This window comes from Carassius carassius, chromosome 41 (assembly GCF_963082965.1).
Source record: "Carassius carassius chromosome 41, fCarCar2.1, whole genome shotgun sequence".
NCBI lineage: Eukaryota > Metazoa > Chordata > Actinopteri > Cypriniformes > Cyprinidae > Carassius > Carassius carassius.
The window spans coordinates 20,942,617-20,970,530 of NC_081795.1; the positions used below are offsets into that span (position 1 = coordinate 20,942,617).

At 37.9% G+C, this 27,914-nt stretch overlaps 1 protein-coding gene and 1 long non-coding RNA gene across 2 annotated transcripts in view; both read left to right on the forward strand.

Moving 5' to 3' along the window:
- Nucleotides 1-27,860, forward strand: LOC132122952 (RCC1 and BTB domain-containing protein 2-like). The gene is made up of 12 exons (XM_059533477.1): nt 1-163; nt 950-1,081; nt 2,587-2,737; nt 4,686-4,852; nt 8,075-8,233; nt 9,865-9,972; nt 11,534-11,676; nt 17,103-17,293; nt 18,281-18,407; nt 21,800-21,939; nt 22,170-22,300; nt 27,118-27,860. Exons 2-12 carry the CDS (start codon nt 956-958, stop codon nt 27,256-27,258), a joined length of 1,584 nt encoding a protein of 527 aa, XP_059389460.1. The 5' UTR covers nt 1-163; nt 950-955; the 3' UTR covers nt 27,259-27,860.
- LOC132122955 (uncharacterized) overlaps nt 1-27,914 on the forward strand; it is a 489,820-nt gene that overhangs the window by 301,633 nt on the left and 160,273 nt on the right. The gene's annotated exons all lie outside the window — the stretch shown is intronic.

Genomic DNA, 27,914 nt, shown 5'->3' on the forward strand with positions numbered 1-27,914 from the left:
CTCAGTAGCGTCTACACTGCCGGAAAGATATATAAGAAGAAGAAGAACACTGGACACATCTCCGCTGTCCTCACTCGTAGTCATGCAAAACTGACCGTTTTACCATTCCTACATCATCCTCTGTCACCAGGAATGAAGACTTGGGAGTTTAAGTTAACACACGGTAAACATTTAGAGAGTTTATAATGTAAAACCTCGCGCTGATATTGGATTAACACTTCTCCATGACGTCAGTCTATGCAGCCGGCTAACATCAGCTAGCAGATTTACAAATTCAAATATGTTATATCAGCTGCTATTCAGCGGTACATAGTGTAATTTAACATCTTAGAATGAGCCTTGGGCAGACTTTTTGACTGTTTTTATTTCTTATGAATGTAAACGATAGTTAGTTTGTTAGCTAACTAACAGCTGAGTGACAACCATAGACTGTTTAACAACACGCCCGTTGTAACGTAAGTTACATAAACATTTAAGTTATACTTTCTAGCCCTGACTGCGTTAGATGTTTGATTACAACTATTATTGAAAAGTTTGTTGTTTGGTCACATATTATTTATTTTCTTTGTAAGTATTTCTTTTATTTAAAACTAACAAGTGTGGCAGCTACATTACTTCAGCAAATGTTACATGTATTAAAAAAGTAGCTTTTTAATTTCAGGTCAAAATTCAAATATTTAATTCAAATTTGAATGTCACGTGATTTCCTTGAGAATAAAGAACTTTCGTGGTATCATGGTACATTTTTCCACAAACGTCATGGTTCTAAGTTGATTCATATTAATGAACATATAATTTAAATGTGGTGATGGCTTTTATTTTTATCAAAATTATATGATATGATATGAAGAGAGAGAGTGAGAAATTGGTGTTTAAAAATTCGAACAAAAAAAAATGAGATGCAGGCAGCTAATGCTTTCTTATTGTGAGTTTATGTGTTACATCACAGAGTAGTATGCTGGACGTGGGAAAGTGGCCGGTGTTCGCCCTCTTGCCCCCTGAAGAACTGCGGCTCATCCGTCAAGCCTGTGTGTTCGGTAGTGCTGCAAATGAGGCTATCTACGTTACCGTCAGTGATGAGGTAAAAGCTTTTATTGGACCAATAAGTGAATAAGTGACGTGACATACAGCCAAGTATGGTGAACCATACTCAGAATTTGTGCTCTGCATTTAACCCATCCAAAGTGCACACACACAGCAGTGAACACACACACACCCTGAACACACACCCGGAGCAGTGGGCAGCCATTTTTATGCTGCGCTGCCCAGGGAGCAGTTGGGGGTTCAGTCGTGGTATTGTCGGCCCAAGACTCGAACCCACAACCTTAGGAGCCAAACCACTAGGCCATGACTTTCCCCATTTACAGATGAACTGTAAATGAGCACAGATCCGTGCTGGAAATTGTTCCTTAGGTTGGGTGGAGCTCTTGCTCTCTCACACACATCAGGACTCAATGATAAGGATGCATCAGTAAGAATGGCCTTGGTGACCATAACTATTTTTTTCCTTTAAAAAACAAATTTTACCTTTTATTTTTCTTATAATTATTTTATTTGTAAATAAATAAATATATATATGTGTGTGTGTGTGGAGTCAGTCAAAAATTTTGTCAGGGAAAGTAAAATAAGCTACAATAAAAAAATAAATAAACATTTTGAGCCATGCACATATGTACTGTTAGGAAAGAGATGGAGTCAAAGGAAAAAAAAAACTCTCATCTTATCTCACGTACATACTCTAAGAAAGGATCAAGTGCCAAACTGAAAGCACAAAGTGTCTTTAAGAATGCTGTGTAAACAGAATTGTAGTTATGTAAAAGGAGCGGTTAGAGTTTAGCTTTGAGAGGCTGATTGCTGCTCATCCAAATCAGATTTTAAAGCCACTTGATGGACTTGATCGATATTCCCTCTATAATTAAATGATAGTCAGTGGTATAATGAACTATAAGGCTGTCAAAATTTACACATTAATTGTGATATTCTTGTTATTATTATAATTTGTTTTTTCAGTTTAACCCATAACAAATTTAATGTTATTAACGCAGCATCCTTTTTTTCATTCCTTTGGCTAGCGTTACAGTAGACCATTATGAATAAGCTATCAAGCTAGTTTATCTGAATACAATTTATAGTTTATGTGAAGATTAAGTTAACTTAAATTATTTTTCAGATCCTTTTAATTATTAAAAAATGACTCATTTATACAGTAATGTTGAATTGCTATAATGAATGGCTAAAATGAGGGAAAATGCATTTAATAGAGACATCAGTATAAATATTGGTATCAGTACTGGTCTCATACTGGTCTTCATTAGTAATAGGCTACTTAGTAAAAAGATGCCATTAAAAACATAAAAAAAATATACCATATTTATGTTCTTTCTACATTAATTTGGAGGTTCAGTGTGAAATTGACAATATTAGTGTATTATATTAATATGCGATTACAGAATGTATTTATTTATTTTTAATCAATACAGTATAATTATAATCAATACGACAGAACTAACTGTAATTAAATATAATATAATAGTAATGAAAAGTTCTTGTCAAGTTGTAAACCACCTAAATTATGTCTGCCCACAGGTATTTGTACTGGGGACGAACTGCAGTGGCTGCCTGGGGCTTGGGGACATGCAGAGCACCATTGAACCCAGACGAATAGACATCTTGTGTGGGAAGAAAATTGTGTCTTTGAGCTATGGCACAGGGCCACATGTAGTCATCGCCACCGCAGGTTGGACAAATTTTTTGACATGAAACAAAGGCAATGATTTGGTATTTTGCTGTACCAAATCATTTTGGTTGCATGATGGCAAAATTAGAAACCCTTCTATGGTGAAAACTCATGAATATTATAATTTTTTTTTATCAAAAATATACATTATCGTTATATATTATTGTGCAGCCCTAATGTCAGAGCTCAGATATTATAATACATGATTTTGACATTCCCTGTACCGATACATTCCTATATTTATTGTAGTTTATTAAGATCCTTGCGGAAGTGGGTGTGATCTGAATTTGTAAATTATTAGAAAAACTGAAAAACATGGTTTTTACATGAAAGATTGTGTTAATGGCATTTCAGTTTTTATTGTGGCGGCACATTATCACTGACGTTTAATCTTCCATCTAGTGTTTATGCGATTATGAGATTACATCACAGAATTTAATGGGAGATGTAATACACATTCATTGAAGATTCAGCTCCAAACCTAATCAAATTCACCTGAACCAGCTAATCAAGCTAATATTGTTCAGTGTTATTTGATAATTACAGTCAGGTGTAATTACAAGGTGTGTTTGAGCCAGTGATGCGCGGGTCAATGTATTAATAACCCGCACCCGACCAATGTTTTCAACTAACCCGCCCGCAACTCGGACCGGAAAAAAAAGGAAAATAAAATATTTTACCCGACCCGCTTCCTGACCCGCATTTTTTAAAAGTAGTATATGCTCATCATAGCGTCATTTGGCCATAGACGTAGGAACTAGGCAAAAAAAAAAATCCTTCTATTCTAATTTTGTCAAGAATTATAAAAAAAACAAATCGTCAATAAGCTCATAATTTGTTCTAAAATAGTCTAGTCTGGCTATTTGTGCGTGTCAGTGAGGGGCTGATGCGCTGTTTTGTCTTTATTTTGATCATTAAAGTATCATTTGATTGTCCGCCGGTTCCCCAAAACTTAATGAAGTCGTCAAAATCATGTTTTACCAAAAACAGCGTCTTCACCTTTTTTCTTGCCGCCTCCATCTCTACCTGCAGACTGAGCTCGTGCATCATCTTCGCGCCAGTTATTCAGCCAATAAAGTGTAGGCCTATGTTTTTCAAACTTGTGTCTAGTACTATATTAATTACAAAGATTTAATTGGCATCTTCATTTCAAACGACCCGACCGTTCGTGACCCGAATATCATTAAAAATATTTTTGGATGACTCGTAACCACGGGCAACCGCGGGTGACCGCAGGCACCCACTCATTTTGGATCAACCCGCGCATCACTGGTTTGAGCAGGGTTGGAACTGAAGTCTGCAGGAGGATAGCTCTCCAGGAGCATGGTTTGAGATCTCTAGCCTTAACGTAATGTCCAAATCAGTCAAATTATGTGACTGATGTCAAATGCAGTCTACTGCGGGACATGTTTTATATAAAAAATAAGTTAAATTATTAACTCTTTAATGTATTACAGCACTTTAAATCTGTGAAACAGAGCTTACACTGTTCCCAAAGCATTTTCTGTGCACTCATGAGACAAGGATCAGCAAAGTATGCTTAGGGCTTCAGATGCACGCTTAAATGTCAAATACACACAAATATAAAAAAAAAATTAAATTAAATTTATTTAATTAATAAAATTATTATTTTTAATTATAATTAAAAATTATAATGTTTTCATACCTGGTAAACACCAAATGGTTCATTTTCCACAGAAGTTTTAAGATGATCAGCTTTACGCCTGTGTCTTTGATTAAATCACTTATGTCAACTGTTCAGGTTATATTTTATACTCCTCAAAGCCAATTTAGGCCTTGTATATTAGATTTGATAAACTTTTAGATAAACTTAAATTGAATTGAATAGATTCAAGATCTGCATTTCCATTATTTCTGTCTCCCAAACAAACACTTGAGTCAAAGATTTGTCATCCTCAGATCTGTATCGTGTCTTCTGTGTTTGTAGATGGAGAAGTATATTCCTGGGGTCACAATGGCTACAGTCAGCTGGGTAATGGCACCACTAACCACGGCCTTACTCCTGCCTTGGTTTCCACCAACCTCATCAGCAAGAGGGTGACAGAGGTGGCCTGTGGCTCTCACCACACCATAGCCCTCACCACAGAGGGAGAGGTAAAAATTTTTTTTTTGTAATCGCATGATTGCCTGCAATTAATCGCATTGTTTTGCACAAAACTAATAATGCATTCAAAAACAGTGTATTGTGCACTTTTTTCATTTTAAAGTACTGTTATATGAACAAAAGTACAATAACACTTGGTTTGTAAACGCTTTAAACAAATTCTTTTACAGCAGTATTCCTTTTACATAGTAGCAGTTACAATATTTCTTGTAAATCTTAACTTATAACATTAATGTAATTAAATATAAAACAAGCTATTTGTCACTGCCAGGACATTAACGTTTTTATAGAAAATATTTTATAGTTTGTAGAAAAAAGTTATGCTTAGAGTCCAGAGCCTCGATCATAACATTATAATAGGCATCTTCCGAGTAGAGACCTCTGTGATGCCAATGTTTTCTGTCATAGCTATGCAAAGATTTGATTAGGGCTGTGCAAAAAATCGAATGCGATTTTTCATGCGCATCTCATCAGTAAAGATGCTCCTGTGATTAGAAGTATATCTCCAGCACATGCGTTCAGATCAGGGTTGCCAGGTTTTCACAACAAATCCTGCCCAGTTGCTTCTTAAAACTAGTCCAAAACTAGCCCAATCGCGTTTCCAGGAAGTTCCCCGATAAAAATTGCTTCCTTGGGTTAAAATATACATTTTTTTGGAAGGGTTGCTTTGGTAAAATTCGCATTTTAGGGGCTAAATATCATGTTATTTGTATTGGGGTTGCTTTAACCCTAAAACCCTGTTGGGGACAAATGTGGGCAAAATAATTTTGATTTATTTTTAAAAAATACTTCCCTTGATCTGAGCGGTACAAGACTTGGCTACTTTTCCTAAGTTTACCACCTGAACACACACACACAAAAATGACTCGATTCTACAATGTTAAGTGGGTGAAAAAAAAAAACTCCTTAATTGTTTGTTCGTGGACAAAAATGGGCACCCATAGGAATGAATGGGAAAACCTGTAATTCAGAGCATTCTTGTTGTTTTTTTGTAAAATAAAATCAATAAATCCCATACAATGTATATCTAACATACACACAAATGAAGGGCTGATCCTGTAGTCTATGCAGCCATTGAGTATGAGTAGTACTATAGCCATCTAGTGGCTATTGATATTATTGTTTTTTATTCTTGATTTAATACCAATAAAAGGCACTAGATGCCAGCAAAAACACTTCATCTTTAGGATTTAACTCTCAGAACTTAGTGGAATGATATTTTTAATGTAGGTAAAGAAATAATAAATATAACATAACATAAAATAAGCATTATTTACATAGAAATTGTGGTACTTTTAGAGGTAAATAAATTCAAAAATACCCCCAAAATAAAAAAAAATACCATAAATGGATAGAATAAATTTTATCGAAGACATTGATATAACATTTATAATAAATAAAAAATTGGATGACACCTGAGACCTCTGTGCCCACATTTGTCCACGAACAAACAATTAAGGGCTGTTATGTGAACAGGGTATGAGGGTTAAACTGCGGACATGAAAAACAATCGCAGACTTGGCAACACTGGTTCAGGTGGAGTGGCAGTTACTACACAGAGCCGTAGTCTACCGACAACTAACACAAAATCGTTTTCAAAATCGACAAAGAATCGCCTGCGATTTTAACATCGATTTTGTGTAGATTGTCAGTGAATTACGGCTTGGTGTAGTAAATGCCCACCAGTGTTGCCAAGTAGGACACATTTCTCTGGGTTAACATTAGATTGAGCGGCCATGTAAAGTTTCTAATACTTTTATGATGATAAGTCATATTTGAGATTGATCATAATAGGCTGTCCGATGTAACTAGCCTATATTACCACCACTGTTGGGAACGTTACTTTAATTAGTTATAGTTAATCACTACTTGTTCCAAAAAGTAACTGAGTTAGTAACTGAATTACTCTATAATAAAAGTAACTCGTTACCAGGGAAAGTAACTATTTGCGTTACTGTAAAAAAAGTTGCTATGTCAAGGAATTTTTTTTTTTTTTTTTTTTTAGCAGTTTTCACAAGTCAGTTGAAATAAGTAGAACAGACAGGTACATAACTTTCGAGATTTATTGCACGTCAACAGACAGCAAGAGTTTTATCCTGCACTCTTTGTAAGAAAAGTGTTTTTGGCCACTAGCTTTGTAGATGCGTGTGTCACACATCACATGCACGTTCTTGCCTTTGACTACAATGAATTTGAAGTAGTGCTTATATCTCCACCTTGAAAATGCCAACTTTTCATCGGATTGCTCCTGACTCGCCATTTCTCCTGCTGCTGCGAATCTCTGTGTAGCTGTTGCGTGTGTGTGTGACTGTGTGTGTTTGGCGCCGCTGGCGCGTGTGTGTAAAAACACTGGCTCTGATTGGCTACCATGAAACACATGACTCTGCCTTAGCCAATCATAATCGCTTATCTCGTTATTAACCCACCTGCTCACTCGCTGTGTGAGCCAGGGGTGCGTTCGGATTGCATATTAAATCAAGTAACGCACCGCATTTAACGTTCAGTAACGTTAACGGCGTTGTAACAACAGGAAAAGTAATTAGTTAGATTACCCTGTTACTGAAAAAATAACGTTGTTAGCTAACGCTGTTCTTTTAAACGCTGTTATTCCAAACACTGATTACCACATACACTAGCCGACCAGTTAATGATCTGTTAGTCACGGACTGCGTAAGTTCACCTGTGGAATTAAATGTTTTTTTTTTTTTTCTGTGACCAAGTGACTAATGCAATTTTTGACCAAGCCTCTTGTGTCGACTAACATTTAGTCGACTATTAGGGGGAAGCCCTAAACTCAACTGTTTAATTCTAGGGGAGAAGGAAAATGAGCCTATTTTCTAAAATAGTGGAGTGTTCCTTTAAGACCTTGTTCCACTTTGCGTCGTGGCTGCATTACCACATTGGGACTGTGTGTCCAGTATTTTTTCAATAATTCAATGGTCTGTTGTCAGTTATTCCTTACATAATCGTTGGAAGCCAAAATCAAAATAAATTTTTATTTATTACTCAACCCTAAGCACTTATGCTTAGACTTCTTTCAGTATTATAAACATATACACACATACTGTATATGTACATACTGGATATGTATAGGTATCTTGCATTCAGATTACTTAATGTGTTGTTTTTTTTGTTGTTGTTGTTTTTTTTTTTTTTACAGCCCTTCAGTTACTTAAATTTTTTTTTTGGTTCTGTTTCCTGTCCTTTCTTAGGTGTATGCTTGGGGATACAACAACTCTGGGCAGGTGGGCTCTGGATCCACGGCTAACCAGCCCACCCCACGCAGGGTCAGCAGCTGCCTGCAGAATAAGGTGGTGGTCAACATCGCCTGTGGACAGCTCTGCTCCATGGCTGTCCTGGACAATGGAGAGGTGAGTTTAAATTAAAAATAAGAGTTTAATCAAGAACTACAGAAGACAAAAATAATAAATAAAATAATAAATGATTAAAGATATGTTATGTTTTCAAAAGTAATTGGCCACCAAATAAAGACAGAATTCTTTATAACGGAATATATGCATGTGTCAGGAGGCATGATTTATCGTGTAGTTTTTATTGTGTGTGTTTTAAATAATTATTTGCACTAAAATAATGTGTTAAAAACTTCAGAAACCTTTTATTAACATGAGATTGAGCATACTGTTAGAAAATGTTAACATGCTGGATACCAGCATATCCCTAATTTGGTGTTTTTCAAAGAAAAACACTGATAAGCATATCATAAGTTTAAAAGGCTTTTATTGGCAAAAAATATTAGTCTGTATTTACAATGTTGACCCTTGTTCTTCATAACCCCTGCAATTCACTCTGGCATGCTGGATATTAGCTTCTGGGCCAAATCCTGACTGATGACGATCCATATTTGCCTTATAAGTTATCAGAGTTGATCACAATTTGTGGGCTTCTGCTTGTCCACTCACCTTTTGATGATTGAACACCAGGCCAGGCAACTCCACGGATCCAAAATTTCAATGTAATGATCTTCAAGCCACTTCTTTATCACTCTTGATTTGTGACATGGTGCTCCATCATGCAGGAAAATGCACGGATCATCACCAAATTGCTTATCGATCGTTGGAAGAAGTTGCTCTTGCCGGACGTTTTGATACCATTCTTTTTTAATGGAAGTGTTTTTGGGCAGAATTATGAGAGAGTCCACTCCCTTGGATGAAAAGCAGCCCCACACATGGATGGTCTCGGGATGCTTCACTGTTGGCACAACACAGGACTCATGGTAACATTTACCTTTTCTTCGCCAAACAATCAATTTTCCAGATGTCCCAAAAACAGTCAGAAGGGAGCTTCATCAGAGAAAATAACTTTAGATCAGTCTTCTGCTGTACAATCCTTGTACTTCCTGCAGAATTTCAGTCTGTCCTTGACGTTTTTCTTGGAGAGAAGTGGGTTCTTTGCTTCCCTTCTTGACACCAGGCCATTCACACCAACCTGCTGCCATTCCTGAGCAAGCTTTGCACTGGTGGCACTGGCACTTGCTGGACACTCTGGGACGTCCTGGAGACTTCTTCACTGTAGTTGAACCTCTCTCTTTGAAGTTCTTGGTGACCTGGTAAATGGTTATTTTAGGTGCAATATTCTTTGTAGCAATCTTCTTGGATTTGAGGCCATTTTGATGCAAAATGATGATGGCTGCACGTGTTTTTTTTAGAGGTAACCAGGGCTTCTTTCCTCCTTTTATATCAATCAATCTGCTTTTACAATCCATTTAGTATGATAGTGATTTTATCTAACTAATACTCACACTTTCATATGTGCTGCTGATTAGTCAATTAATATTAGCTGGTCATTTTGAAGCAGGATAAAAAAAACTCTCTACACTCTACACAATAATTTGAATGAACACCACAACAGCTTAAGTGGCAAACTTAATAATAATAAAAAAAAATTCATGTCACGGCCAAAACTTTTGGCCATGACTGTTGTTGTTGTTTGTAATTGTTGCTGTAATGAGCACTTGGTTTATCTCAAGGCTCTGTGTTCACAGACATACGGCTGGGGTTATAACTGCAATGGGCAGCTTGGTTTGGGCAACAATGGCAATCAGCAAACCCCCTGCCGGATCGCCGCCTTACAGGGAATCAACATCGTACAGGTGACAAACAAAGACTTCTGGGTATTAATCAATAGGATATGGTGGTCTTCTGAAATGAGGTGGCTTCTGTGAGAAAGGCTTAGGTGACAGCATTACTTTGGAGTGAACAATACATTATACATTATATCAAAATGTAATATTATGTTCCTATTAACATGTATATAGTATTTCCTTAAAGCCAAGTCATATCATATGCCGCATTTTCACTGGAATTACCCGGAACATCTGGAACCAGGAACTTTTTTCCCATGAACTATTTTCCCCCCAGACCTGTTGCTTTCTGTGTTTCCACCGCGGTCTGAAGTACCGGGAAGATTACGCAAATAGACTGGTGACGTAGGTCTGCACGTGTTTCTCAATACAGAGTACGCTGATTTTGGACTTGCATCCTCAGTAGTTCAGACTTTGTGCATTCAACTCAGGAGTGTGATGTCCGCTACGATGCAAATCATTCTGCAAACAGCAGTGTCTTGATAACATCAGTCAGCTCGCCTTGGCTACTGCAATTTTCCTCTCTGTATATTTACAATAAAATGAAATAGGATATCAAATACCACTGCCTCCTTTTATTTTCATTTAAACATAATAATAGCCACAGAAATGTACTTAGTTGAGGGATATGTGTATATATACAGCCATTACAATGAAATGAAATATTTTATCAATTTGCCTTTATTTTCATTTTAACATATAGATAAATTTAATACAGACCAAAGATTACCTGTTAGATTTACCCAAAAAGAATTATATTTTATGTTGAACCACTACAGAGACATCAGGGCCAGCGGCACATATCAGAAGGTCTAGCCGAGGTGAGGTTGCTCTCGGCAGATACGTGATTACTGCTCGCGTGGAGCTGACCGTCTCCGAAATCGGGGAAATGCATTTTTAAATAGGTGCTGTCTTTATAAATAAACCACAGATTTGAGTTTTAAACAACTGCAGTCTCGTCTGAAATACTTTAAAATTACATTTCGTGACGCAATAACAGTAATATTTTGAAAATGATCTGAATAAATGGTGGTTTAAATCACAATGCTGCATGAACTCTAACAATCAGCATGTTTAGTGCCCAAGTCCCGCCCCCCAAAGTTCCGGAACTTTGAAAAAGTGCCACCTCGCCAGCAGGGACTTTCTGAGGGGCATTTTTTTTTACCCTGAACTTTATTTTGTTCCTGGTTCCTGCGGTGGAAACACAACGAGTACCAGGCCAAATACAGTGAAATGCAGTAATTAATATTTATATACTATTATAGTATATTGTTTTGAATTAGCTTTTTTTTTTTTACTTAGATTTTTATTTTAATTCTAAAATAAAAAGTGCTTTTTTGTGTTTTTGTCAATGTCTGTAACTTTTATTTGTTTTATTAATTTTAGTAATTCAACTTGAACTTTTATTTAATTTAGTTAAAACCACATGAGTAGTAAAATACTACTCACATTTATCTCAATTACCCCGCATTCTTAAAAATATTTAGTTGCAGAATAAGTTAATCTTGAATGACAGATATGCCAGCAAATAACGTGTTTCTATCATCCCTTAACTGTCTAATTTTTACAGGTGGCATGTGGATATGCACACACACTGGCTCTTACAGATGAAGGATTTGTTTACTCTTGGGGTGCAAACTCATATGGGCAGCTGGGTACTGGCAACAAAAGCAACCAGGCTGTGCCCACCCTCATCAATATGGACAAGGAGAGGTAATATTCAAATTGTAGCCTCCCATAATTGATATGGGGGGAAATAATTTGTCATCTCACCTGGTTTTCTGTGCATTTGAATACATGTCGGTGTCATTTTGCACATAACAAAATTTATATCCTTAGTTTCTTTCATGCATTTCCAGAACATTTACCAAAAACAATGAAACTGAAGAAAAAAGTAGGTCAAGTGAAGTATGTAGTCTACAGAAGTCACTTCACCAGAAACTCAATTGTGGCAAACTTAGAGAACTCTTATTAGAATTTTTTATTTTTTTTTGTTTAGTTTGTAACCGCTTGAAATCATGTTAAAACACTGAAGATAATCTACAGTATGTTGGCTTATCTATCATTTTTTAATTCTTAAGACTTGGAACGGAACATGCCCCACAGTTTTACAATGCCATTTGAAAATACTAATTTACTTTTTAAAATGTATCAAATTAAATATATATGGGTATATATAAAATAAACATTTATATCACAATATATAACATTCCAGCTCTAGACCAGTCATGTAGATTATAGATTCATCAGACCATAAATCAGTAACTTTATATAGATTAAAATGCATATTAAACATATTAAAGGGATACTCCACCCCAAAATTAAAATTTCATCATTAATCACTTACCCCCATGTCATTCCAAATTCTCCAAAATGGCGCTATGGTGATGATGAGAGACACAGAGGAGACAGATTGTTAAATAAAATAGTTATTTTAGTTTTATGCATACAAGAAGTATTCTTGTCACTTCGTAACATTACGGTTTAACCACTGATGGCAGATGGACTATTCTGACGATGTCTTTCATACTTTTCTGGACCTTGACAGCATAATTTACTTGACATTCTACGGGACAGTCACAAGCCTCCCGGTTTTCATCCAAAATATCTTAAATTGTGTTCCGAAGATGAATGAAGCTTTGATGGGTATGGAACAACGTGGGGGTAAGTGATATAATGACAAAATTTTCATTTTGGGGTGGAGTATCCCTTTAAGATAAAAATAAATAGAAATATGTATACAACTATGTAGGGCTGAAACTATTCCTTGAGTAACTCGATAAAAAAAAAATGATCGAGGCAAACTCATCTGCCTCGAAGCCTCTTTTAATGCATTTTAAATCTCACGTCAGGTTCTTTCGCAATGATTTTTTTTAATGTGACACAACGCGTTTACGTCACCCAGAAAACAGAGGAGACCCAAGTGCTGTGTCCAAAATCACATACTGCAAGGAGTCACCAGCAGTGTTTTGATTTGAGGGCGCGGGCAAACGTAAAGAGAACGTCGTGGCGTGTGTCCATTGCAAGATGGAGTTAACATACCACAACTAGGACCCTATGATTTCCGCGATGCAGAAAACGCGGAGGGAATCGCGGAATTTGCCAAATTTTGAATGAATTAATCAAAAATAGGTCATTGCACTTACATCAAATCACGATATGGACTAATATATGTAAATATTAAGCCGGAACAGTCTATTTAAATATGAATCCTGCATGTTCTGCGTGTCTGTGTTAATGAATGGCGCAGAAGCACTTCTTCATTCATTAAACACACGGAAGCGCGCGTGACGCTTGCGGTGATTTCAGCATCTGTCGTCTCTCTAAATAAGGACGTGAACACACAAACAACATCTCCAGAACTGCTCTGACAGTCACTTCATGAGCATTTGACCGTTTGTTTCGAGTAAAACTAGCGTCACATCACATACACAGAACTGTAAAGGTACGTCAACCCGTCAAAATAAAAGTCTAGGTTTAGTTTAAAGACAAGTATTTGCCAGAGATGTATTACTATTGTTCAGCAGAATGTACATAGCCTACTACTAAAACAAAGAAAATCAAACATTATTTTTGTTAAGGTTTAATCACACAACATTTCTTCCATATTTTATTTTTAATAGTAAATCCCCTTTGTTTACCAAAACGTTTGCTTAATTTTCAATAATTAAAAGATGAAATAAATTCATGTTTTATGTGTTTAATGTTTAATGTGCATCTCAGAAAATGCTTTATTTAAAACCCAACTGAATGGCACTTAAATGCACTTAATTCATCTGTCAACTTTGTCATTGTTCACAGTACAAGTATAGACACAATACAGAAACAATGGGTAATAATTAAATGTTTATTTTTGATGTATGCATTGCATTCTGTGCATTTAAAAAAATAAAAATATTTTTTTTTCTAAAAAAGGAAACTTAGTTGGTCATTTTAAGAGACCCAGGAGTCTTATTTTCTCTTGCATAATTAATATTGCACTTTAATTAAGCAAACAAATTTTATCCGATTACTTGATTAATTGATGGAATTTTTGGTAGAATACTCGATTACTAAAATATTCGATTGCCCCTTACCCTACTACTATGTTCTAATAGAAGGTAGAATATTCTTATTTTACAAGGGTTCAAAGCTGTGTTACTATTTGTCGACACAATCAGATATTTAATCTGATATTAAATTCATTAAAAGTGACAGTAAAGTACAACCCGAATTCCGGAAAAGTTGGGACGTTTTTTAAATTGTAATAAAATGAAAACTAAAAGACTTTCAAATCACATGAGCCAATATTTTATTCACAATAGAACATAGATAACATAGCAAATGTTTAAACTGAGAAAGTTTACAATTTTATGCACAAAATGAGCTCATTTCAATTTTGATTTCTGCTACAGGTCTCAAAATAGTTGGGACGGGGCATGTTTACCATGGTGTAGCATCTCCTTTTCTTTTCAAAACAGTTTGAAGACGTCTGGGCATTGAGGCTATGGAATTTGGAAGTTGGAATTTGGTCCCATTCTTGCCTTATATAGATTTCCAGCTGCTGAAGAGTTCGTGGTCGTCTTTGACGTATTTTTCGTTTAATTATGCGCCAAATGTTCTCTATAGGTGAAAGATCTGGACTGCAGGCAGGCCAGGTTAGCACCCGGACTCTTCTACGACGAAGCCATGCTGTTGTTATAGCTGCAGTATGTGGTTTTGCATTGTCCTGCTGAAATAAACAAGGCCTTCCCTGAAATAGACGTTGTTTGGAGGGAGGCATATGTTGCTCTAAAACCTTTATATACCTTTCAGCATTCACAGAGCCTTCCAAAACATGCAAGCTGCCCATAACGTATGCACTTATGCACCCCCATACCATCAGAGATGCTGGCTTTTGAACTGAACGCTGATAACATGCTGGAAGGTCTCCCTCCTCTTTAGCCCGGAGGACACGGCGTCCGTGATTTCCAACAAGAATGTCAAATTTGGACTCGTCTGACCATAAAACACTATTCAACTTTGAAATAGTCCTTTTTAAATGAGCCTTGGCCCACAGGACACGACGGCGCTTCTGGACCATGTTCACATATGGCTTCCTTTTTGCATGATAGAGCTTTAGTTGGCATCTGCTGATGGCACGGCGGATTGTGTTTACCGACAGTGGTTTCTGAAAGTATTCCTGGGCCCATTTAGTAATGTCATTGACACAATCATGCCGATGAGTGATGCAGTGTCATCTGAGAGCCCGAAGACCACGGGCATCCAATAAAGGTCTCCGGCCTTGTCCCTTACGCACAGAGATTTCTCCAGTTTCTCTGAATCTTTTGATGAATTTATGCACTGTAGATGATGAGATTTGCAAAGCCTTTGCAATTTGACGTTGAGGAACATTGTTTTTAAAGTTTTCCACAATTTTTTTTACACAGTCTTTCACAGATTGGAGAGCCTCTGCCCATCTTTACTTCTGAGAGACTCTTCTTCTCTAAGACAAAGCTTTAATAGCTAATCATGTTACAGACCTGATATCAATTAACTTAATTAATCACTAGATGTTCTCCCAGCTGAATCTTTTCAAAACTGCTTGCTTTTTTAGCCATTTGTTGCCCCCGTGCCAACTTTTTTGAGACCTGTAGCAGGCATTAAATTTTAAATGAGCTAATTAAGTGGATAAAAGTGTTAAATTTCTCAGTTTAAACATTTGCTACGTTATCTATGTTCTATTGTGAATAAAATATTGGCTCATGTGATTTGAAATTCCTTTAGTTTTCATTTTATTAAAATTAAAAAAACGTCCCTACTTTTCCGGAATTCGGGTTGTAGTACTGGGCAAAAAAAGTATCGAGCTCACAGTAAAATTTGTTGATAACGATGACAAGCTCCAGAGATTTTTGCTTAATATGGATTAACCTAACAGCCTATCACATAGCATAACTAAATGTGACAGCAGCCAGTCAGTGTTGCTAAGAAGTCTGCATGTTCTGCTTGTCTCTCTGTAAATGAATGATGTATTTTGGTCTAGTACACAAACTCTAATGCATGTGATCCTCAGTGTTTTCATTATCTCAGTATATGAAGACATGAACACTAGAACTTCATCTCTAGAGCTCCTTTGTGGAAAGCTTGTGAAGCTTTTTAAACTCTTTCATTTGAGAAAGACTAACAGAATCAGAATGAGCTTTATTGCCAGGTATGTTTACACATAAGAGGAATTTACGAGTGGGGAGGGTTATAACAGTGGTTCGCTCAACAGTCTGGACTGCCCTCTGTAGTCTTCTAAGGTCAGATTTGGTAGCTGAGCTGAACCAGACAGTTACTGAAGTGTAGAGGATGGCGTCAATGATGGCAGAGTAGAGCTATTTCAGCAGCTCCTGTGGCAGGTTAAACTTCCTCAGCTGGCGAAGGAACCTCTGCTGGGCCTTTTTCACAAAGGAGTCAATAGCTGCTTTTTCACTGTAAGAGGAACACTAAACAGTGATCAGAGCGCCCCAAATCTGCCAATGGAACAGAGTAATATGCATCCATTATTGTGGTGTAACAGTGATCCAATATATTACTGTCTCTGGTGGGACATGTGAGGTTTACCGTCAAAGACAGTACACAATATGTCTTCAGGATCCTCAAGACGAACTAAAAGTTTAGTTTAACTTGAAGAAATTATTACAAATTGTTTCAGACATGCTCTGACACAGCTGTCTTGCCACAACAATTTGGCTTTAGTCAAAGTCACTCAGATCTTTATTCCTACCCATCTCTCCTGCACTAATACATTGACTACTTGAATGGATTTTTCATTTACCATATAAATTACCCAGACCTTCAAGTGATTTAGTCAGGAGATGATTAACAAAATTTACTTCACTTATGTTTATGTCACTCAATTCAACATGTTTAGATTAATCTAAAATGATTATTCTTTAAATAAACCTTTTATGTTCTATTTCTGTAGTTTTTCCCAGTACCAAAGATTTTTATTTTTTTTGTTTCATCATAAACAATGAATAACTGTATGTGGTGGGTTGTTTTAATGTCATTTCCTGCCAGTTTAACGGTTTACCAATCAAAAATGGAATTTATATTTTAGACTGAACATATAAAAAAGCTTTAACATGCTTGATCATATAACAACACTATTTCTGTCACCCATTTGTCTCCTGCAGAATGGTGGAGGTTGCTGCGTGTCACACCAGTCACACATCAGTGGCGAAAACACAGAGTGGTCAGGTGCTGATGTGGGGTCAGTGTCGGGGTCAGGCTGTGGCCTACCCTCATCTCACACACTTCACCAGCACTGATGATGTTTTTGCCTGCTTTGCCACACCAGCAGTCACCTGGCATCTCCTGTCTGTGGGTAAGAGCATTATTCTGGCTACTTTTTCAGCAGCCTTGGTTTCTGAAGTATATCTTCAACTGGCTCTGAGATTAGTCAGTAAAAAAAAAAAAAGTAGTTACTGATTTAAAACAAGGGAGCGGATTAGTACAAAGGGATATAATTTACTGGAAAAAAGAAGTGTATAACTAAGGCCTGGAGAGCTCCAAATTGGGGTGGGAGCTCCAAGACAGGGTGTGGCTTTCTCTAATTGACAGACAGATATATGAAATGCATGCATGATTTCATTTCCCAGTCCAGTTCAATGCAAACTCCTCCCAGCAGCTGATTTTAAAGATTTCATTGGTCATGTCATTCACAGTCCACAGTATTTTCTGGACAATCATACAACCAATACAAACGGGGGGATAAAGTCCCCCTGTAAGCGAATCCATGCGTTTTGGTAAGATAAACATCCAGATTTTAAACATAATAAACACTTTCTAACTTCTGCTGACTGTGGGACGCGGAAGACGTGTTTGTTTTATTTTTTGTATTATCATATTGTATTGTATTATTGACTGTTTTAGTCTTCAATTGTTGTTTGAGGCATTTTTTGTTATCCTAGTATAAGCTTATACTGTGGTATCAAAATTTCTATCAACAATAGTGAATTTTCACTTGTATTTATCATCTTAACAGCATAGAAACCCTATTTCCAACAAAATATACTTAATATATAATTTCTATCATGAACAATAAGACTGTGGTCATATCACTCATCTCTCTGGGGTGGACGAAAGGTTCTTAAAGCTGGACCAAATTTGGTAGTAATTAAGAGTAACTCAAAACCAATGCTTTACTGTAAAATGTTACTTTCTATGGGGCAACATATGATTTTACTGTAATTTTTACAGTACTTATTGGTGAAATACAATAATGACAAAACATAGATTTTTTTTTTTACACTTATTACTGCTTCACTTTGAGAGAATGTTGCTTTAAAAAATGTTTTTTTCTGCTCATTAGATGGAGATGACTACCTGACTGTTGCCCAGTCGCTAAAGCGAGAGTTCGACAGCCCAGAAATCTCTGACTTAAAGTTCCTGGTTGATGGGAAGAGTATTCACGTGCACAAAGCCCTTCTTAAAATCAGGTAAACTGAAGCCTTCAATCAAGTATCAGCATCTCCAAAGTCCTTTTCTCAGTTTTTAGCCCTATTTTTTGTATATAAAGTAAAAATGGTTTATGCCATGCTGCCTTCCTCTAAACCTGAGTTCCCTGTCAAGGGAACTTCGAACTGCATCCTCTTAGGGGACACTATGGGGAACACCTCGTCGTGACCCGTGTCTGAAGCATACTTTGAAAAACGTGTTGGCCGGTGACAGCCTCTGACGTCACTACCGGGGCAACTATAAATACGCGCCCGTAGGACCCATCTCTTATCTTCTTCGTCTTCTTTGACTGTTTTGTTTGAAGCGTGCATCTGTGAAACGACCACGGTAAGAGCGATCTCTCTCTGTTTATCATGGCATCCACTCGCAAGGCGTTTAAACAGTGCGTGCATCCGTGTCGGCGTTATTTGACACCTGATGACACACACAGTCTTTGCGTCTCTTGTTTGGGCGAAGAGCATACGCACGATGTCCTTGAGGGGGCGATCTGCGTGCATTGTGAGCGTTTTCCTATGAAAAAGCTCCGCTCTCGTTTGTCTCTTTTCGAGGAAAGAGGGACAGCCATCTGTCTCCCGCGGCTCAGGACCCGCCGCTGTTGAGGCACGGAGGAGAATGAGCTCGTGGGAATCACAGGTGGATCTCGTTGAGGAGTTTAGAGAGGGACTTTCCCTTTCACGCTCTTTGGCGGCAGACGAGCGTGAACTTCAGGAGGAAGATGTGTTGTCATTAACCCTTTCTGATACTGAAGTTAGTGCTCTGCTGGGTTCTACCCAGGGAGAGCAGGAGATGTCTGAGGATGGCGAAGAAGCTGAGGTTGAGCCTTCTCAATCCTCCTGCCCTGCGTATGGGGAGCTGTTTGAGGTTATGGATCGTGCCACAGCAAAGTTAGACTTGCCATGGAAATGTACCAGCAAAATAACGCCGCAAGGTCGCCTTGATGAGCGTTATTTATCTGACCATAGCCCTCCAGCCCAGGTGAGCCTTTCATTCTTGCCTGATTTACATGCAGAAGTCGAAAAAGAAAGGAAAAGGCCATTTTCTTCTCACATCCATCGGTTTCAGCATACGAGTTATGCATCTCATTCTGAGGATCAAAGACGGGCACAGAAGGCTAGTGTCGCGGCTCGCGCTCCTCCCCCACCTGTGGGCAGGGGCAAGAGGAATCGTGGGTCACGAGGAGGTAAGCAGGACCTGAGGGATGTGATTCAGACGAGGCAGCGGTAGTGATGCCAGATGCTGTCGCCGGCCAACACGTTGGCGTTTTTCAAAGTATGCTTCAGACACGGGTCACGACGAGGTGTTCCCCATAGTGTCCCCTAAGAGGACGCAGTGTCTCGTTCCCTCTCAGGGAACCATGGTTACATTCGTAACCTGAGACGTTTTTCCTCAGTTGTGTAAACAGCATATGAAAATTATTTCTGAATTATCAACAAAATTGGGGTTTTCCCCACTGGTGTCATTCCATTGTTTAATTTAAAACTTGGCAGCTGAACTCTTTTGACACGAACATGTGCAGAGACATTCTTGTGCATGTACAGTCGTGACCAAAAGTTTTGAGAATTGCATAAATATTCGTTTTCAAAAAATTTGCTGCGAAACTGCTTTTAGATCTTTTTTTCAGTTGTTTCTGTGATGTACTGAAATATAATTAGAATCACTTCATACGTTTCAAAGGCTTTTATCGACAATTACATGACATTTATGCAAAGAGTCAGTATTTGCAGTGTTGGCCCTTCTTTTTCAGGACCTCTGCAATTCGACTGGGCATGCTCTCAATCAACTTCTGGGCCAAATCCTGACTGATAGCAACCCATTCTTTCATAATCACTTCTTGGCGTTTGTCAGAATTAGTGGGTTTTTGTTTGTCCACCCGCCTCTTGAGGATTGACCACAAGTTCTCAATGGGATCAAGATCTGGGGAGTTTCCAGGCCATGGACCCAAAATTTCAACATTCTGGTCCCCGAGCCACTTATCACTTTTGCCTTATGGCACGGTGCTCCATCGTGCTGGAAAATGCATTGTTCTTCACCAAACTGTTGTTGGATTGTTGGAAGAAGTTGCTGTTGGAGGGTGTTTTGGTACCATTCTTTATTCATGGCTGTGTTTTTGGGCAGAATTGTGAGTGAGCCCACTCCCTTGGATGAGAAGCAACCCCACACATGAATGGTGTCAGGATGCTTTACTGCTGGCATGACACAGGACTGATGGTAGCGCTCACCTTTTCTTCTCCGGACAAGCCTTTTTCCAGATGCCCCAAACAATGGGAAAGGGGCTTCATCTGAGAATATGACTTTGCCCCAGTCCTCAGCAGTATATTCACTATATTTTCTGCAGAAGATCAATCTGTCCCTGATGGTTTTTTTTTTTGAAGAGAAGTGGCTTCTTTGCTGCCCTTCTTGACACCAGGCCATCTTCCAAAAGTCTTGGCCTAACTGTGCGTGCAGATCACTCACACCTGCCTGCTGCCATTCCTGAGCAAGCTCTGCACTGGTGGCACTCTGATCCCACAGCTGAATCCTCTTTAGGAGACGATCCTGGCGCTTGCTGGACTTTCTTGGACGCCCTGAAGCCTTCTTTACAAGAATTGAACCTCTTTCCTTGAAGTTCTTGATGATCCTATAAATTGTTGATTTAGGTGCAATCTCAGTAGCCACAATATCCTTGCCTGTGAAGCCATTTTTATGCAACGCAATGATGGCTGCATGCGTTTCTTTGCAGGTCACCTTGGTTAACAATGGAAGAACAATGATTTCAAGCATCACCCTCCTTTTAACATGTCAAGTCTGCCATTCTATCCCAATCAGCCTGACGTAATGATCTCCAGCCTTGTGCTCGTCAACATTCTCACCTGAGTTAACAAGACTATTACTGAAATGATCTCAGCAGGTCCTTTAATGACAGCAATGAAATGCAGTGGAAAGGTTTTTTGGGGATTAAGTTGGTTTTCATGGCAAAGAAGGACTATGCAATTCATCTGATCACTCTTCATAACATTCTGGAGTATATGCAAATTGCTATTATAAAAACTTAAGCAGCAACTTTTCCAATTTCCAATATTTATGTTATTCTCAAAACTTTTGGCCACGACTGTATAGATGAGCTGTTGTGTAAGTATTACTCGTTGTTTCTCTACAGACACACTGTTAATATATATATATATATATATATATATATATATATATATATATATATTATGTATAGTGGTGGACTAAGAATATTGTGTTCTAACATACACTTCATATTTGTGAACAAATGATTCTTCTGAGCTAAAAGCTGGTTAAAAAAACCTTTAAATGTAACTTTAAATACAAAAAAAATAAATAATAATGAATAGCATTAAAAATATATATAATTTTGTGGTTGTCTTGATAGGTGTGAGCATTTCCGAGCATTGCTGAACGAGACTGATGAAGAGACCATAGAGATTCATCAGTTCTCTTTTCTAGTGTATCGTGCATTTTTGGAGTACCTGTACACTGATACCATCAACCTCCCACCTGAGGATGCCATTGGTAAACTGCACAATTCATGACTGATAGATCACTGTAACATCCGTGATCTGGGCTGAATTTTTTATTCCTTTTATCCTTTTATCCACAAATATATACCCGTTTGAAATAGATATAGAGTCCAACATAACACATTGAAAAACTTAATTACCCTGTAGAGCAGCACTTGAATATAAAAATGTCAGATTGATGTTGGTTGATCTTTATGATCCTATGATCATTGAATTGTAAAGGTCTTCTGGATTTGTCCACGTACTACCGTGAGAGCCGTCTGAAAAGACTCTGCCAGGAGACCATCAAGAGAGGCATCACAGAGGAGAACGCTATAACACTGCTTTCAGCTGCTGTCAAGTATGAAGCACGGGTGAGCATGCGCACACACATCCATTCAGTTAAATTACAGGTCCTGTTCCAAATGTTAGTGAGATTAACATTAGCTTGTTTGTAAGTACTCCAATATATATATATATATATTTGGAATGCACCGGTTGACCGGCCATAAATCGGAACCGGCCGGTTTTGGCTTAAAATACGCGATCGGCAATCGGCCGGTTTTTGGTATTTTTTCGGCCGATTTTTCCGAAAGTGCACCCGCGTGCAAATACTACATTGTAATCGTTCGCTATGTCATTTGTGTGGAAGTATTTCAAAATCTGTTTGCAGGACACGGGCTGACTTTCAGAACTGGAAATGCAGAGCTTCATGTCTGTGGCACAGATAGCAGAAAGTGATCATCTGTAGGTGTACTGACGCACAAATAAGAGCCCCTTTTCTCCGCGCACTAAAGCTGTGCGAGCATACTGTGTCGGTCCATGCCCTGAACACAAGTAGACGGTGAAGAGATGTTCAGGTCAAATTCTCACGTGTTGGATGAGAAACAAAACTGACTAAACTGTGACAACTGAATTTTTTTATTTTATTATTATTTTTTTTTATTAGAACTTGCATACACGTTTGAAAAGCCAGAAGTAAATGTCAGTTCTGCATTAGGATGATTATTTTTATTTTACCTTCAAATTAATTTGATTTAAAAATCACCTGCTGTAGCACACTGAAAAAAAGTGTTTCATTCATCCAATTAAAAAATGTAAGGGTAATGATTCACATCAATATTTTTTTCTTGAGACAATAAGTTATTTATTTTTCATTGGCTCAAGTAAAAAAATATAGATGTGAATCATTACCCTAATTTTTTTTTTTTATTGGATGAATGAAACACTTTGGAACATTTTGGAATAATGTATTTATATAGCATACTTTTATTTAGTCTCACTGGTAAAGACCTTTTTTTTTAGATTTAAACCCAAATGTAAAAACTAAAACAAATACTGAATGCTGATTAAGAAACATCCATGATCTGGGCTGAATTTTTATTTTTTTTTATCCACAAATATATACCGTTTGAAATAGATATAGAGTCCAACATAACACATATGTGTGTTGATTGTGTTGTTTGGACTGTAGAACTATGCAGTTATTTCACATGGTTACAGTTAGGGGTGTAACGGTACGCAAAAATCATGGTTTGGTACGTACCTCGGTTTTAAAGTCACGGTTCGTTTCATTTTCAGTACAGTAAGGGAAAGAAATGCAAACATTAAACTGCAGGTTGTTTATTACTATTACTAGGCTTTTTTTTACAATTTGTTTACACTTTTTTTTTTTTAAATACTTTTTAATAAAATATATATAAAATAAAAAAAGAATAAGAAATAAAATACTGCTGCAAAGTTCTCCACTAAATAAAATACAGTCTCAAACCAATATCATATAATAAAATATAATGAAAAATATAAATAAATAACTATGATTACAGTGCAGCATTACCAATCCCACCTTGTAGGCCTGCTCAAATTTAAAACGTATATATAACTTTTCCAAAGTGTGAAGTGCAGCATCGACAGTTTCAGTTTTTAGACCTGCTCAGATTTCGTTATTGCGTTTGCCTGATCGGAATTAAGAGCAAAGGTCTGTTTAAATGCCGACGGGAGCTGCGTTTGAATTACAATCGTTTTTTCCTAGTTGTAGTGATGTTCACACTCGCGTGATGCCTTTTGAAAACCTTAGGCCGGTGACACACTGGCATATTGCACCTGTCAAACATAGTCTATTTTGCCGTCAATACTGTTGACACAGAAAACGCGAAGCAGCCGTCACGCAACTGACACGCAGCAGAAACGCCACACTCACGCCACGCAGCCAGTGTGTCACCGGCCTTAGAATCAGCTGCAGGGCTGGATTTGCGCTGAACGCGGAGACTTCCGCCACTTAATATGTTCGTTTGGAAACACGAAAATGTACCTATGTTCAGCGCACAAAATATTGCATTCGGTGCACTACCGAAAGCCCTGTACCGAAACGGTCCGGTACGAATACACGTACCGTTACACCCCTAGTTACAGTTAATCTTTTCATTTAAGGCCAGTTCTATGTAGTTTCAACCCAATTCAAAACAAAAGATGAATGCTGATTGTCTGTACCATCTATGTTTGTATTGAATGTAGGCTACTTACTGTGCAGTTACTGGGTTTAATTTCAGATGGTTACGGTTATTGTTTTCAATAGCCAAAAGCCAGTTTGGCCTATTAAATACCAAATAAACATCTTGTTAATGCACACTTTCCTTCTTTCTTGTTCGTTGCTTAAAGAGTAAAAAAACAATTGGAAATCGGTATTGGAATCGGCCAGTTTGCTTGTAGAATTACAAGCAGAATTAGATGTTAGTCTATTGCTAAGCAAATGACTTCATACTCTTAAAAGCAAAAAAATAAAATTACATGAAGCACACAGGAGACATGACCAACATTCATGGTTGATTTACTAGATTTTGATGTTATTACATTGCTTTAGTACAGTTTCATATTACTAAGCTAATGACTTAATACTCTTAAAAAGCAGGAAAGGACGAGCACAAATATGTGAAATATCTTAAAAATACACACGCATAGTAATACATATTGGTAAGCTAATGACTTTATACTCTAATAAGATAATCTAAAAAACAATATTTGTCTTGGTTAAAATAGCTCACTCGAAGTTCAAAGAAGACTTAACTAACATTCACAGTTTGATGTTAGAATATTGCTAAGATAACAACTCCGTACTCGAGAGATTGTGTTCACCCGGACAGATTCACAAAAAACAGGCAGCACCAACAAAGATGGGGTATTTTTTCATTGAGTTAATCAGGGAATATTAAGCAGGATCCTCCATAGAGATTGTGTTCACCCGGACAGATTCACAAAAAACAGGCAGCACCAACAAAGATGGGGTATTTTTTCATTGAGTTAATCAGGGAATATTAAGCAGGATCCTCCATAGAGATTGTGTTCACCCGGACAGATTCACAAAAAACAGGCAGCACCAACAAAGATGGGGTATTTTTTCATTGAGTTAATCAGGGAATATTAAGCAGGATCCTCCATAGAATCAGATAACACTAAAAAGCTTCTAATTTTCTTCTTAAGGGGAAAAAATAGATTTTCTTAAAATATTTGAGAACTTAAAACCATTCTTATGAACTTATTGGTATTTGTCTTAAGAAACTTCTTAAAGGGGTCATAAGATGCGATTTCAAATTTCCCTTTCTCTTTAAAGTGTTCCTGTAGTTCAAGTGATAGAGCATTGCGTTAGTGTAATGAATTAAACTCTAATAATCATCGGGAAAAAGGAGGCGGGAACCGGCGGACAATCAAATAACATTTTAATACAAAATAAACACAAAAACAGCACACCAGCCCCTCACGGACGACTGGTGCGCTCAAATAAAAACCAAAACACAACTAAGATCCCAGGCCTGGTCCTCTCTCGTCCTTCACTGTCGTTGCTCCAGTTTTATATCCTTCCATCTCCTACGTGGGACTCGAGACCGTCAGTGGGTCGCAGGTGTCACTGATTTCCCAATCATTGCCGGCCTCCCTCCTTGTTCCCACGTCCCTCGGCCCAGCCCCACTCGCCACAGTTAGCAAGTGCAAGGTTGGGGGTTCGTATGCCGGGGAACACGTTAGGGAAAAATTGTAAGCCTGAATGCAATGTAAGTCGCTTTGGTAAAAGCGTCTGCTAAATGCATAATAAGTGTTACAAGCTCTTGGTGCATAAAGACAATCTGTAAAGTTGCAAAGACTAAAGTCTCAAATACAAAGAGATTCTTTATAAAACTAAAGAGTCAACCACGCCTACCTAAAACAGCTCATTCTAACACCCCCCCCCCCCCCCACTTGTCTACATCACAATGTGGGAAGATTTGCATAACGCTACCCAAATGTTTACTCAAAGAAAGAAGGCGTAACTTATATTCTTGCTGTTACTGCCACCACCATGTTGTGGAGACACTGTGTGTTTCGTTGTGAAAGTGAAACTACTTTGTTTGGCCTTCCAAAAGAGGACAGATGTGTGCAGCACATTTTGTGAAAAACGAAAAACGAAAACTGTTTCCTGTGAGAGTAGCCTACAATGCCGGTGTCTGTTTGTATAACGTGGAGCAGTTCCAACTTTGCAAGGGCAGACTGGCGCTTATGACTCACAGTCTTTAAGTATGTTTTCATATTTAAAGAATTTGCCACTGATGTTTCAAACGCGAGTTTTGAGCAGTGCAGAGTAGCACTTGTTGTTTGTCGATTTTTCCAGACATGGTTTTATGTTTACGCAGTGTGATACGCAACTCGTAAAAATGCAGTATAAGTCATTATAATCAGTAATCATATCCCCACTGGATGCAATGAATGCCTCGTTTATAATAGGTTTTATTGGTTTTGTCTCTTCCTGCTGGGACACTGCATCACAGTAGGGTAAGGGGCGTTAAATATTTTATTACACCAATCAGCCAATCACAATGCACTGTATAGCTGGCCAATCAGAGCGCACCTTGGTTTTCGGAACGATGAGCTTTGTAAAAATCGCTGCGTTTCAGAATGGCGGGGCATAGAGGAACAACAATAATGTACAATATGTGGAAAATGTGTTTTTTTCCCTTAAACCGCATAAACATAAAACCATAAGATAGCACTGTAACTAAAGGTAGCCCGCATACAATGTCTAAAAATGTCTTGGTAGGCAGCTCACTAGTTTTTGGAACAGAGCCCTAAACATGTGCATACATTTGTGGTTTTATATACTATTCTGTAAGTCTTTAGTGGTGTTTCTCTTTCTCATTGAATCAGTCCATCCATTCTTCATGTGCAGGATTTGGAAGAGTTCTGTTTCAAGTTTTGCGTTAATCACCTGACAGCTGTCACTCAGACACAGGCCTTCGCTGACATGGACCACGATCTGCTGAAGAACTTCATCAGCAAAGCCAGCCGCTACGGGGCTTTCAAGAACTAACAGAAAGATATAGTCAAAGGAGGTATACTGGTTTGGCTCTGCAACATCAAGGCAAGTTATCCCAAAAACCTCAGATGTGGAGTTAGAGGAGCCAAATTCTTGTGGTTCGAGTGTGAAGAAGTGGGAAAGGCACTGGTTGCCCTGGTGCACTGGTTGTCTTCTGGGTCCCAGTGCCTTTAAATTACCTGGTCACCTGAAGCCCTATTTAAGCAGAAGAATTCAAGACTGGATTCAAAGGGACCAGACAAGTCTGAAAAGATTGTATTGAAATAGCTAAACAAAAAGAAAGGCTTCTGAGGTGCTTTATGAGCAAGGGATTCATCTATGCATAAGCAAAAGGGAAGACCATCTCATGTAGGAGATGGTTGATGGAGAAAGAGTTGCTTTTCTGCTACTGAACTATTGTTTGGTCAAGACCATATTAATTTGCAATATATTTCCAGTCTTTAAATATAAAACATATTGGAAAAACAGCCAAACAGGTGGTCCATCTCACATACATCCATTATTACCCATTTGGGGCAGTCGTGGCCTAACGGTGAGAGTGTTGGACTTGCAATCCAAAGGTTGCAAGTTTGAGTCTTGGGCTGGCAGGAATTGTTGGTGGGTATGTCACGTCACTTTTTTTATTGTAATGATGGCCTTTATTAAGCAGG

Excerpts from the sequence above, each read along its gene's own strand:
- LOC132122952 (XM_059533477.1), top strand. The coding sequence starts at position 956 with ATGCTGGACGTGGGAAAGTGGCCGGTGTTCGCCCTCTTGCCCCCTGAA. Across the intron at positions 4,853-8,074 it reads CCCTCACCACAGAGGGAGAG|GTGTATGCTTGGGGATACAA; the intron begins GTAAAAATTTTT and ends GTCCTTTCTTAG. Across the intron at positions 21,940-22,169 it reads CCCACCTGAGGATGCCATTG|GTCTTCTGGATTTGTCCACG; the intron begins GTAAACTGCACA and ends TGAATTGTAAAG.